General features: G+C 43.1%; 1 protein-coding gene across 1 annotated transcript in view; it reads right to left on the reverse strand.

The window, feature by feature from the left end:
- Positions 1-13,560, reverse strand: part of MYH15 (myosin, heavy chain 15) — a 49,488-nt gene that overhangs the window by 5,034 nt on the left and 30,894 nt on the right. Inside the window, exons 30-38 of the mRNA XM_009993360.1 lie at positions 13,343-13,461; positions 12,676-12,872; positions 11,290-11,639; positions 10,588-10,712; positions 8,157-8,272; positions 5,724-5,916; positions 4,825-5,028; positions 3,697-3,822; positions 323-493 (exon numbers count right to left, since the gene is read on the reverse strand). Of these exons, the coding sequence (XP_009991662.1) occupies positions 323-493; positions 3,697-3,822; positions 4,825-5,028; positions 5,724-5,916; positions 8,157-8,272; positions 10,588-10,712; positions 11,290-11,639; positions 12,676-12,872; positions 13,343-13,461 (1,601 nt within the window). The remainder of the gene's footprint in view (positions 1-322; positions 494-3,696; positions 3,823-4,824; positions 5,029-5,723; positions 5,917-8,156; positions 8,273-10,587; positions 10,713-11,289; positions 11,640-12,675; positions 12,873-13,342; positions 13,462-13,560) is intronic.

Here is a 13,560-nt window from a genome sequence, read left to right on the forward strand (position 1 = left end):
CTATGCTAGCAGTAAAAGGTGCAGGCATATCTAAAAACCAAAAAAGTTGCAAGCCTTGCAGAGACTTTAGATGTCATGTGTTTTTTTGACTTTGTTTTTTAACAAGGGCTTGACATCTGCTGTGCTACAACAGCTCATCGTAACTAGATGATGAAGGGGAAGCATGTGTCCAAGAACTACTCCGCATTTTGTGAAAAACAACAAAGTGTTCATAGTATCCCTTATTGGCTTCTATGAACTCACCGGCCAGCCCGAGGGCACCTACCAAGATCCAGTTCTAAGAAACAAGAGATATTGGTCCATATTTTGACCACATATTTACCCTGGATTCCAGTTTCTGGATCTGCTTCTTGCCACCTTTCAGAGCTATTTGTTCTGCTTCATCCAATCGCTTCTGGAGATCTTTAATGGTTTGCTCCATGTTCTTCTTCATTCTCTCCAAGTGAGCACTAGTATCCTGCTCCTTTTTAAGCTCCTCAGCCATCATTGCTGCCTGAAAAACAACCACATTTTACAGCACCTCTCATGTGCAATTGAATTATATCTCAACAAATATGATGGGAGATCAGTTACAGATTATCTACCATTCAGATCATTCACTGCACCCAAAGTTCCAGAGAATAACTTGTGTGTGCATATCTTGACTGGACAGAAAAAAAACCACAAAAACATAATAACCTTAAACACAAAGACATAATAGCTTTGGAGGCTTCCCACACACACACATATTCTAATGCTGTGATTTAAGATTTTTTTAAGATTTTAAGATTTCTCCCACCACTTTTTTTTTTTTTTTCTTGTAGTATCTGTGCTATATAATTTCCTGTAAGCCTGTGACATTCATTAGAGACATTTTACCTAGAATTTATTAAAAATCTACTCTTGATGTTTGGAGCTCTTGGAAAGTATTACATCCAAAAAAAACTAGCAAAGAAATTTCCCAGCACAGCCATAAACAAGAGCTCCCTAGGTGGCTGTATCAACAGAGCAGTTTTTGGCAGTCTGTCCTGGTTTAAGCCAGGATGAAGCCAATTTTTCTTTTTACTGATTTTTTTTTCCTTCAGTAAGCTTTCTTTTAACTAGCAACAGTGTGTTCTGCTAGGCTGATAAGACAGAGGAATGTTTTTCTAACTACTGAGGCTTCAAGGTCGCACCTTCACTCTGCCGGCTCAGACACTGTGGGGAGATCTGTGACCCCCCCGTAGGAGGCTGAGTTAGACAGACAGCAAAATTGGCCAAAGATATTCCATTCCATATATCTACGTAAGCTCAAAGGAAGGTCAGAGATCACAGAAGACAACTTCCTTCCTTCTTTTTCTTCCCTTCTCTTCCGTCCATGGCCGGCGTCCGGGGAGGACTCTGTTCATCCATCACCGTTGACCCTTAGGGCTTGAGCTCTCCTGACCCTCATCACTCTGTGCTTTCTCCAGCAGCAGCTCCGGGATTCCTCGGGACTCTTCCCAGTTCAGGGAAGTGCTGTGGGAGTTGCTGGGGTGGGGGGAGGCGAGAGGCTTTTGCCCATACCTGAATATATCAGTAATATAATTGTATATATTTTCTTGTATATATATTTTCTTGTATCATTCATTAGTGTTTTAATTAAAGCTGTGTAGTTTAGTTTTCAATCCAGCCAAGTCTCTCTCTTTTTCTCTCTCTCCTTCCCTACCTGGGTGGGGAGGGGATCGAGAGCATTGTTGTCTGACCTGAGTCAAACGGTGACACAGTTTGTGCTGGGATGGAAAGTTTCAACATCTTACATAGTTCCTGGCTGTTCTGCAAGACAGCTAGCAAGGGTGTCAATTAGCTCACTCCTACTTTGATGTTTGTGCCTGCCATTTACAGATTTTATAACTATCATTAAGCAGTCATCAGAAGATAGCAGTCTTTGCAATCCAGGCTGGAGCTGAATCAAGGACAATCTGCATCTTCTTGCTGGCAGGCAGTAATAGTGCTGTCAGCTGAGAAACAGTAAAAAACATGGTACAGGAAAAGTTTTGTCTAGGCATTTAAAACACATAACTCACAGAAACCACCAGTTTTAGCTTTCATTTTATTTGTTGGTATGGTATTCAGAGTTCAGTTGAACTCCGAAGATACAGATTTCTCCAAGTTTGTGGGAAATGAAACTATACCTGCCTAAATTACGTCTTTCCTAGAGGAAGAATGCACTCCATCTCTCCTCCTGGTGCCTCAAGCCTCTTGTTTTTTCAATAGACACCTAGCTCTAGGATATTGGTTTGGGATTCAGTAATTTTGTTTCCCACATCAGATTCTATTTACATCAGGAAACTCACTCAGAATCACACAGAATCACTTAGGTTGGAAAAGACCTTCAATATCATTGAGTCCAACCATTAACCCTACTTGACCAAGGCCAGCACTAAGCCATATTCCCAAGTGCCACATCTAGATGACTTTTAAACACATCCCAAGAAGGTAATATCGCCTCCCGGACCAGCATGTTCCAATGTCTAACAATCCTTTCAGTGAAAAAGTTGTTCCTAATGTCTAGTCTAAACCTCCCCTGGTACAGCTTGAGGCCATTCCCTCTTGTTCTATCACCAGTTACTTGTGAGAAGAGACCAGTGCCTGCCTCTTTACAATGTCCTTCCAGGTAGTTGTAGAGGTTGATGAAGTCTCCCCTCAGCCTCCTTTTCTTCAGGCTAAATATCTCCAGTTCCCTCAGCTGCTCCTCTTAAGACTTGTTCTCAAGGCCTTTTACCAGCTTGGTCGCCCTTCTCTGGACACGCTCCAGCACCTTGGTGACTTTCTTTTATTGAGATGCCCAAAACCGGACACAGTATTCAAGGTGTGGCCTCCCCAATGCTGAGTACAGGGGGACAATCACCTCCCTGGTCCTGCTGGCCACACTGCTTCTAATACAGACCAGGATGCCATTGGCCTCCTTGGCCACCTGGGCACACTGCTGGCTCACATTCAGCCGCTTGCCAATGGGAACCTCCAGCTCCCTCTCTGCCAGACACTTTCCAGCCACTCTTCCCCAGGCCTGTAGCATTGCTTGGGGTGGCTGTGGCCCAAGGGCAGGACCCAGCACTTGGCCTTGTTGAACATCATACAACTGATCTGGGCCCATCGATCTAGTCTGTCCAAGTCTCTCTGTAGAGCCTCTCTCCCCTCAGGCAGATCAACGCTCCCTCCTGCCTTGGTGTCATCTGCAAACTTACTGAGGGTGTCTAGGAAACAATCAGTTTGACTGGTAAAGACCGAGATAAAGAATACATTTAGCAGCTCACCTTTTTCCTCATCCTTTGTAACTATGTTTCTCCCTGCATCCAGTAAATGATGAAGATTCTCCCTACAATTCTTCCTAGATTCTCACTAGCACTAGTTAATGCTAGTTCAGTCTTGACTGTTTTAGCCTACCCAAGTGATTGATTTACTTGATTCAAAGGTGACATGACCTGAGACCTTGAGGATCAGGGGAAACCTACCCTCCATTCCTGAGGAAAAAACAAACAAACAACAACCCAGCAAAACAACAAAAAACAAAACCCAAATATCTGTAGGAAGTTCTTCCTCTCTTCTTTACCTCTAGCCTGTTTCATTTTGCAGTTCCATCAGTTACTGCCAGATAACTGTGGAGATCTTTGGATGTATGAGCTTTGTCACATGCACAAAAATGGTGACTTTGGTTGCAGTACTGAAAAGAAGTGAGCAAGGAACCAGCCTACTTACATCTGTGATTGCTTTCTTGGCTTTTTCCTCTGCATTCCGGCACTCCTGGATTGATTCCTCCACTTCATTCTGCATCTGGGAAATGTCACCCTCCAGCTTCTTCTTTTGATTGATCAGGCTTGTGTTCTTTTATTAAGTTTTTCCCCAAAGGAACAGTGGAAAAGGAGGAAAAGTGATAATTAGAGAGATAACTTCTTTAAATACCTCAGCACACCAAGGCTTACTGATTTTTGCATCCTCTGGATTACAGAAGTGTTTTGGAAGAGAAAGCCAGGTATACGGAAGGGGCTGGCCTTTACTACATAGCTTAGCTTCAGAGTGAGGAAATATTAAAAATACTCTCAAAGCTGTAAATATTCATCTTTTGATTCAGATAAAATAATAAGCCAAAGGCTGAAACAGAAGAATGAGTAAGGCAGTTCATGTTGGAAAAATAACAATCCATAATCAGTCAATGAGATGACTGAAACAGAAGCCCCATGTCCTCAATGGGCTCGAAGAATAATTTCAAAACATTGCCAGACTAGCACATTTTCACTTCCTTCTGACCATTATTTGCTGGGGAGAAGCTTTGGTTTTGCAGGAGAAATTCTGGCGTGTCAGGACATGCCCCTCCATGACCCTGTAAAAACTGCAGTGTCCATCATGATAAAGTCTAAATGCCTGGCCTAATGAAGATCTGTGACTGTGGTAGAGAGCACTTTGCTGCGGGGTAATTTCCTGCCCTGCACAATATGCCTATTGTCAGAACCCAGCCTCTGCAGCTTTCATTGCTGAGTAACTTCAGCACACTACACAAAAGCGTTGTTGCTTTTCCAAATAAATGCCTCACCATTCGAGCCATGGCTTAACTAAAGAAGGAAACTGGTTTTACAGGAAATAAATCAAATTTACTCTTGTCAACTTCCATCACTGCTTTTTCTAGAAACTGTTTCAAGCAGTGGACTGAATCATAAATTTCAGCTCACTTGAAGGGAGTGAGGCAGCATATGCACAGAGTGAACTACTTCCTCTCCCTCATTTTCACCCTTGAAGAAGGCCAAGGATGGCCATGGACAAACAGTGTCAGTGCTTAATAGACAAGGCTCAGTTTAAGTCAGTGAGGGAGAGAGCTCCGAAAAAGCCAACCTGAGTGTGAAGCAGGTTCACACGTTCAGTGGCTTCCAGCAGTTCATGCTCTGCCAGCTTCCTCGCCCGTTCAGTCTGGTCCAGCAAAGCCCTCAGCTCATCCAGCTCCGACTGAAGAAGATTGTTCCTCCTGTCGGAGACAGCCAGCTGCTCCTTCAGATCTTCATTCACGTGTCCCGAGTCATCCAGCTGCACCTGAAGCTCCTATAACAAAGCAGATGCTTGGGTTTTTTACTGATGCAACTCCAGTTTAGGCTGCTGTGCTTAGGGAGGACCCCAGATTGCAGAGGTTGCCTGGGGCCCACCTTAAGAGTTTCAGTGTTTCTTTATTGGAGGAAGGTTTCCTCCACTACTGTGAGCTGAACAGCTTAGTGATATGTGGTGCAGTGGGGAAAAGCCTGTGTGTTCAAATCTGTCAGAGCCCACGGTTCTGCCCGAGGCAAAACTAGCAGTTCAGACATGGAAGAGGTGATGACTTAAGATTTATCTTAGGATTTTCTTTCAGCTATTACAAATGTTGAAGCATACAACAAAGCTGAATATATACACACTCCCTCTACTCCAGCCAACTGACTTGCTCTCCACTTTTAAAGGACTTGCAAGCTCACAAGAAAATAACAGATTTTCAGTTCCTCATGCTGTAGTTTTCTGCCCTTACAAGAGGCTGTAGCTAGTAAGGGGTTTATGACTGGATCTCATCAAGCTTGTATGCAAGTCTTGGAAGAAATCCATACTTTGGTATTCCCTTGTGCCAGATGTGATCACTAAGGGCTTTTCCTGCACATCCTTGGGAGTAGCTTCCCTCTTAAGTGCCATCACCATTGCTATTTTGCTCTGTGGTAATGGCACCCAGCCCACAGTTACCATTGGGTGCTTGGGACTGACAGCTCTCCAAGTACCTTTATTTGTGTCTGCAAGCCACGTGCTGACTTTGTTGCTTCTGCAGCATGCCTGTTAGCATGGCTGAGCTGGATTTCCATCTCATTGAGGTCCCCTTCCATCTTCTTTTTCAGCCGGATAGCCTCATTTCTGCTTCGTGCTTCAGAATCAAGGGTGGACTGCAGTGAATCTATGGCACGTTGCTGATTTCTCCTGAAAGGCACAAGAAGGGTCAATGGGGTAATTTTCTTCTTTGCACAGGAACACAGAACTACATGCAAATGTCCTTCATTTTCTGAAGTTGTCACATTTCTAGAAAGAGAGTATTTCTGAATGACATACATAGCACAGGTTTCTAGTGCCCTACTGCTGCCTAACTGACCACTGTGCTTCACCCTCTCAGCCAACTCCTGATTAGTAAGCACCTAAGAGCATCCTCCATCCCCCGTTTCCTTTGGCAATATTGCAGCAATAGTTCTCTCAGATCTCTTGTGCACTCAAGCAAGTACAGGTCTGAACCTAACAGGAAGCACTTCAAGCTTAGCAGTCACTCACCAAGGTATCTAATGAATCATTTAGCTAGAAAGAGTGTATTTCTGAATGACATACATAGCACAGGTTTCTAGTGCCCTACTGCTGCCTAACTGACCACTGTGCTTCACCCTCTCAGCCAACTCCTGATTAGTAAGCACCTAAGAGCATCCTCCATCCCCCGTTTCCTTTGGCAATATTGCAGCAATAGTTCTCTCAGATCTCTTGTGCACTCAAGCAAGTACAGGTCTGAACCTAACAGGAAGCACTTCAAGCTTAGCAGTCACTCACCAAGGTATCTAATGAATCATTTAGGGGGATGTTTTACACCCCAGCCTTTTAATGAAGGCATTAGTGGAGGGGATTAATAAAACCAAAGGTAGGCAGCTACATTCTAAGTTAATTATTCTAGGTGCTCTTTAAAGTAAACGTGTGCAAGCTACAATTTATTGTGACTTACAGTTGATGTTGAAAAACATTTCTTATGCTAAATATAAAGGGAACAATAGAGGAATAGAAATCTGTGTTAGGAAATCTAAATTTACATGAGATTAAGCCACTCACTTAACAGCCTGGTCCCCCTGTAAAAGGCAGCCTAGTGTCAATTTAAAGATGGCAAAGCAGTTACAGACAAGTGCGTCATTTTCTTGACTGTATAACATGAAAGTCTGGCTTGCTTACAGTCAGAAGGTAACTCAAAACGCAGAATATGACTCACACAGGGAAGCATTTATCTTGTTGCTGGCCAGGATTTGCTGGATGCATAGGAGTTCTGTAAAATCTTGGAACCAGCAAGTAAAACCTTGAGGTCCTTATTGGTTCAGCAAAGTACTGAACCATGCCCTAGACTTCCAGGAAACAACTCAGCGTGTCTACTGAACAACTTAAAAGCAAAATGTTTGTAATGAAGCTGAGGCTGGAAGCACTGATTAGGATATCTTGTCCTGAGATCTCTGTAATCCAAACATCTGCAGGACATCAGAATATAGTATCTGAAAGAGATGGAACATTCTTGGTTTTGAAATAATTAATACATCAATCCTTGTATTTACACTGGCAAAAGTGGGCCTTAGACTTCACCTGTCCTACTCTTCAGCCTACAGTGACGTGGTTCTTCCATTAATACCCTTGCAACACTGACTAGTTCAAAGCCAGAGTTTTCAGAAGGACTGCACACACACATATGCTGAAAATCTGGCCCAGGACAGCAACATTTTAGGTGTGTGACTCTTCAGACTAGCATTTGTGTTGGATGGGAGGGGAGAGACAAGAGACATCTTCCTCCTCTCATCCAAATGCTTTTCGTTTCACTTGTTCATCCCTTTCACTTGCAAGCTCCTCTCCTTTTATAGTCACATGTTCTGTATCTCTGCAGTTCTTACTGCTTACCCAAATGGTGGTAACCACACTATAACAGCAGGTTAACATCTTCCCATGATCAGTGTAGCTATAACTGTATAAATTACTAAATGCAGAGGTAAAGAATGCCTTCATACATCAGGTTTGAGCACCACTGAGCTGGTTCTGCTGATTTTGCCTGTAGTTCCCTCTGGGAGGTAACCATCCTAGACGATTAGGAGAAGGCAGCTCTCTAGACTCCTTCTCTGTACTACAAAGTTACAGACTTGGTGGCCCTTGGTCTGCTGCAATAATGGTTGTGCCTGTCAGTTGTGTTACAGCTGCTATGTATGATGGGCTTTTGTGTATGCTGGCTGAGACAGAACTGACAGGAATATCTGAACAAAGAAATGGTAGGACTACCCTTTGGCAAGTAATCAGAACTGTCACTGTTTCTGGTATGGACAGCATCTCCTTGTGCTGGTGTAACTACCTGTGATGCATTTGAGTAGCTTGGGCCTTGAGAATATTTCTGGTCTTTTGAGACTCTCCTTGTAAAAAACATGCTGCTTCCTGCACAGTACCTTATATTGTCCATTTCTTCCTCCTTTTCTGTCAGTTTTCTTTCAAACTCTGCTTTAAGTTGAGAAAGTTCAAGCTGAAAACGAAGGGTCTTACTTTCTTCATGCTCCAAAGCTCCCTGAAATAGAAAGAACAAAGATCTTGCAGGCTAGGATTTGATATTTGATTTTATTTTTTCAAATCACAAACTGCTGCACAAAGATGATCCTTTTACACTTTTCTTCCCATTCCAAATAGCACTGTTTCCTCCTTGCCTCTCTCTCTAGGCAATGAGCAGATTACAGGGCAAAACAGTGCATTTATTTGCTTTCTAATACAACTTGGCAGCTGAAAAACTGAGCAGCATGCTCCTCAGGTGACAAATTTTTAAACAATTCATGATTCACAAAAAAGACCTTAGGTCCTGCCTGCATGGTTTTGATAGCAACGTGCATTCCCTACTCCATCCCCTGTGCAGACACCCTGTAGAAATTCATCGGCTTGTAAAGAACAGGCGAAAACTAAAGCAAGATTGTTACTAGGAGGAAGCTCACAGAGATCCCTCCAAATCACGAAGTGTTGAAATCCTCCCATTTACATCATCTTATTTAGGCAAGATTACTTCAAGGAAAGAAATAACAGGCATCAACTCTATGACAAAACACAAAAATACTCTGTTCACTCTCCCCAATTAACGTGAAAACACCTCCATGAAACAAGGGAGATTGGTTCTTCTATCTTTGTCTTTATATTTCTCTCATATCTGGAAGTCAAGAACTAAGCTGACAACAGCCCATAGTGAAGTAACAGGGCCTCTGAATTCTAGGTTTTGCATTACCCAGGCTCAGTGGCATTCTGACTCCTTGCTGCTCACATCAAGCAGAAAAGTGAAGTAGAAGAGAACACCACATATTTTTGGAAACGCTCTCTGATGGGTAGAATTGCACAGGCTTAGCTATGCTTCCCTTGAAAGATGATGGAAACAGAATGGAGGTTCTGAAGACAAAGGAGTTCAAATTCCTCGCTAACCTCTAGCCATCATGCAGCAGCTATGGGTGGAATGCATGATTCATGCCAAGGAGCCTCAAGGTATTGCTCAAGGTATTACTCAAGGTATTACTGGGAACAGCATGCAGGAACACTGAGTCACCACTGTGACTGCTGGGAACCCATACTTACCACAAAGGGAAAAAAATCTGTGTTAGACCATTTCTTTCACAATTAAAATAAAATACATCACTGCTTTACTTTCATCAGTTCCTAATTTCACTGAGCTTTAGGAAGCTCTTCCACACAGCCCAGGAAAGTAAAGCGTGCCCCTTAGATCCTTCAAGAACCAATGTATTCTTTCTAGCAAGAGAAGTTTATTGACAGAGCATATAATCACTCTCCACATGTCAGAGCTGTGGCAGAAAGGCATGCTCTTTCCTCTGCTCTGATCATGACACCTGTTTGACTGTGAAATCCCTGCAAGGTATAAAACACCTTGTAACAGACAAAAGAAGTTGCACAGCATTTAAGGTATTAATGAATCGCAGTCACTGGGAGGTGTTAATTTTAGCAGATAATAGTTAGGGTATATTTCAAAAGAAATGCGGCCTTCACTAAAAATCCCTTGCTATGTGCTGTGCTGCATCTAGCCAGCAACACCTAGCCTCATTCCTAGCTCTGCAGTGCACCAAACTTTAAAAAAACCTGACTACCCAGGCCTTCAAGGGAATAATCTGGATTTCCAGTCAACTTGTTATTGTTGGTTTGTTTCTGGAAACTGGGATCCCTCTTGGGTATGTTCATAGTTGTTGCTGTAGAAATTAGTAGAAATTAGTAGTAGAAATTAGTGCAGTCAAGCTAAGGGTCTTTACCAAATACCTATGAGAGTTAAAGATTTTCCAAATGGCCTGTTTTGATTTGGTTTCTGAGACTGGTACCATTTTTTTAATTAGGCTGCAGTATCCAACACAATATCTGAGACCTTATACAATTTAAAATCACCAGGACGTTTGTCTTATTCTCAAAAACAGGAAACGGTCTATTTGTTGCTGGAAACTAAACACTAGAAATATCTGATAAAATAAGACTATAATTCTTAACAGTGTTTCCTGGAAGACTGAAATATTCCATGATAAAGTGAGCAAGAAGGACTGGATTTTCAGAAGGCCAACAGAATATTTCTGAGCTTCCTGAAAGGAGAAAAAAACCTCAACCAAACCAGAACCAACCACAAAAAAACAAAAGCCAAAAAGCACCTCCTTTGAAAGAGCTTTCCACTTGTTGATCTTGGAGCTGATATCTCCAAAAATTAGTGTCACTCTTGAAAACAGTCTAGCAAGGCCATAGGAGCTGGGTGCAGAGATGTTGCATGTACTAACAACCAACATATTGACCGTGTTGCTGAGAGGATGAAAAAGGAAGGAAAGCAGTGATAAAGACATCCTTTCCCCTTCCCTTCCTTACCTCTGCTTCTTCTAGAGCCAGCTGAACTTCTGACTTCTCTTGTTCAACCTGTTTCTTGATTTTTTCTATTTCATGGAGGCTCTTGTTTCCTTCACTAATCTGATTGGTCAGATCAGAGATCTCCTCTGGAACAAAAAGGATGGACAGATTTAGGTATCAGTGTGTCTCACATCCCACAGTTCATGGAGCATGAATACAGGACACGTGCCTCAAAGTACAACCTCAAGGGCTTGTACAACAACAAGTGCTGCCTTACTGTCCATTACAGCAATTATTTTACCTGAACAACTTGCAGGCACAAACTTTCTTGTAAATACTTTTTGAAGTGGTTATAGTGGTTTTGGGTTTTTTGCTGGGATCTGCAGGCTAGCAACACTGTGCTCTGCCTTGGGAGCTGTCTAGACTTCATCCACTGCTCCTTTGCCATCTTTCTTGTTTCTCCTCTGAGACTGGCACCTCTGCCACTGAGCTTCATTGACAGGTAAGCAAAGGGAAGCCTGCTTTCCTCTGGCCATGCCAATTTCTATGTTTACAGTCTTAATTGCCCTCATCAGTCAGTGTCTCCAAAACACAACAGAAATCTAGTCTCAAGGATGAGATAAACGCCTTTACCCACAGCTGTTACAGGGCACCATCATCCATCCAGCTGCCCACTGGTGTGGCTCTAGGGCTGGACATGGGGTCTGAATGAAGCCTGCCTACCTTGGAGGTTCTTATTTTCCCGTTTCAGTGTCTCCAGATGGTCCAGTGTCTCCTCGTAGGCATTCTTCAGCTTGAAGAGCTCAGTGCTGAGGCCGCGGGCCTCCTTCTGGGAAGCCTCCAGCTCTGCCTGTGACTCTTCGTACTTCTGCTTCCAGTCATTGATGATCTTGTCAAACCCACGTTGCTTCTTGTCCAGAGAGGCAGCTGCTGAGTTGGCCTTCTCCAGGTCAATCATCATGTCTTCCAGCTCATTCTGCAACCTGTGCTTTGTCTTTTCCAGAGAGGAGCACTTAGCATTGGCCGCCTCGATTGCTTCCTCAGCTTCTTGCAGGCGAGCAGCAAGCTTCTTCCTACCAGGTGAGAAGAGATGATGAAATGACCAAGTGTCACCACTGCCATGTTATCCAGAAAAACTGTGTTGGTTTTTGAGCAATATCTCAAAAATCAGGTTTGAAAAGGAAAATTGGAGAGGGACAATGAGTGGGAGAGGGAAATCAAACCTCTAGAAAGAAAAGTTTATGATGGGCAAAAACCAGCTTAAATTATGAATGCTTACATGTGGCACATAATTGTGTGTGTTTGTGTGTGTGAATATTTGAAATTGAACTTTTGACCTACTAAGCAGTAGTCTGGTACTTGCTAGCTGTAACCAGTATGGGTTGGTTGTAAATTTTTATAAGATCTGATCTAAATGAGTGTGTCATGTTCCTCCAATTAAGATATATGAGACAGAGCCACCAATTAAGAGGCTGGTCATGTCTTGGGCTTTTGTTCATAAACCATTTGGATTGAGAAAAGAGGGGACTGGGAGTCCCAGCAAGCAGAGGTTCCTGGAAAGAAAGGAAGGCCCTGAAAGAAGAGCATCAAGATGCTAGACAGAGAAAATATGCTCAAAGTGGGGGAAGATCTTGCAGAGCAGAGATGCAAGGAGGCAGATGCTGGAAGTGCTCAGAATAGTCCTTGGCCAGTAATGCCTGAGACTGGTGATAGGGAGCAACTGCACAGCATGAGCTAACATGACTTTCTGCCTGCCTTCCCAGAGCAGCCATCATCTCCCACATGGAAAGCGAGGTCAAGACTGAGGGAACATAGCACTGGGCTGGGGCAAAGCAAGGAAGTATGAGGGATAACCAATTAGGGTAATCTAGTCTTGCTAGTTCTTAAATAAACCCCAGTATCCACATCCACTAACCTATGGACAAGGACTCAACAGAAACATCAATCTGCTTGAGCGATGAAAAGAACAGAAGGACAACCACAAATGGCAGCAATGAGCCAGAGGGATTTTCCCAACCAGGTTGCCCTATTCCCATAGCAGTATAATGAGTCCCAGGGAGAGCAGACCTGCCAACCGAGGACATGATGAAGCCCATGTAACCCACTTACTTGGCATCTTCCAGCTCCTCTGTTCTCTGAATGGCATCAGTCTCATACTTTGTTCTCCACTGTGCCACTTCTGCATTTCCCTTGGAGAGAGCCCGCTGCAGCTCTGCCTTAGCTTCTTGCTCCTCCTCATACTGTTCCCTCAAGAGATCACAGTCATGCCTGGCGGCTTGCAGGGCATGAGCCAGGGCATTTTTAGACTGCAGGGACAGAAAGGTCACAGCATTGCAGGGTTACTTACAGCAAAATCCAAACAAACAACCCCTAGAAATTCAAATGGAGGCTTGAGCCTTTTTTTTCTTTTTGCATTTGGTTTTGAGACTCCAGGTCAAGTGAGGTAAGAAGTGTTTGAAGTCATCCCTAACTGATGACATGCTGAGGAAGCTATCAAGACTGAAGACAAGCTAACACCTTTGGGAAGGCATCCAAACTTATAAGATGCAAGATCTGAGGTTTTGTCTATCTTACTGGGTAAGTTTTATTTAACAATTATGGACCTTGATTATTTTCCCAGACTCTTCTCCTGTGACTTCCCTCAGTCAGAGGCATGAAATTACATCAGTACAATTACCAGGAAACATTCTCACTTCAGCATTTATCCAGGCTACAAATAAAAATGAACACTTTTCTCTGTTCCATCTCAATGAATGGGACACAGTCAAGGCATTACCTTGGTTTCCTCTTCTAGCTGTCTCCTAAGTTCTTCAATCTGTTGTGTAAATGATGTTTTCCCCCGGGACAGCTGGCTTATCAGTGATTCCTTCTCTTCAAGTTGTCTTGTAAACTCACCTGCCAAAGGATTAAAAAAACCCCCACAAAACAAAAAATAAAAGGTAAGATGATGAAATAAAAAGTCCCAGACAAAACTGAAGTCCCACCTGTCTAATT

Source organism: Chaetura pelagica, unplaced genomic scaffold (assembly GCF_000747805.2).
Source record: "Chaetura pelagica isolate M959 unplaced genomic scaffold, ChaPel_1.0 scaffold101, whole genome shotgun sequence".
NCBI lineage: Eukaryota > Metazoa > Chordata > Aves > Apodiformes > Apodidae > Chaetura > Chaetura pelagica.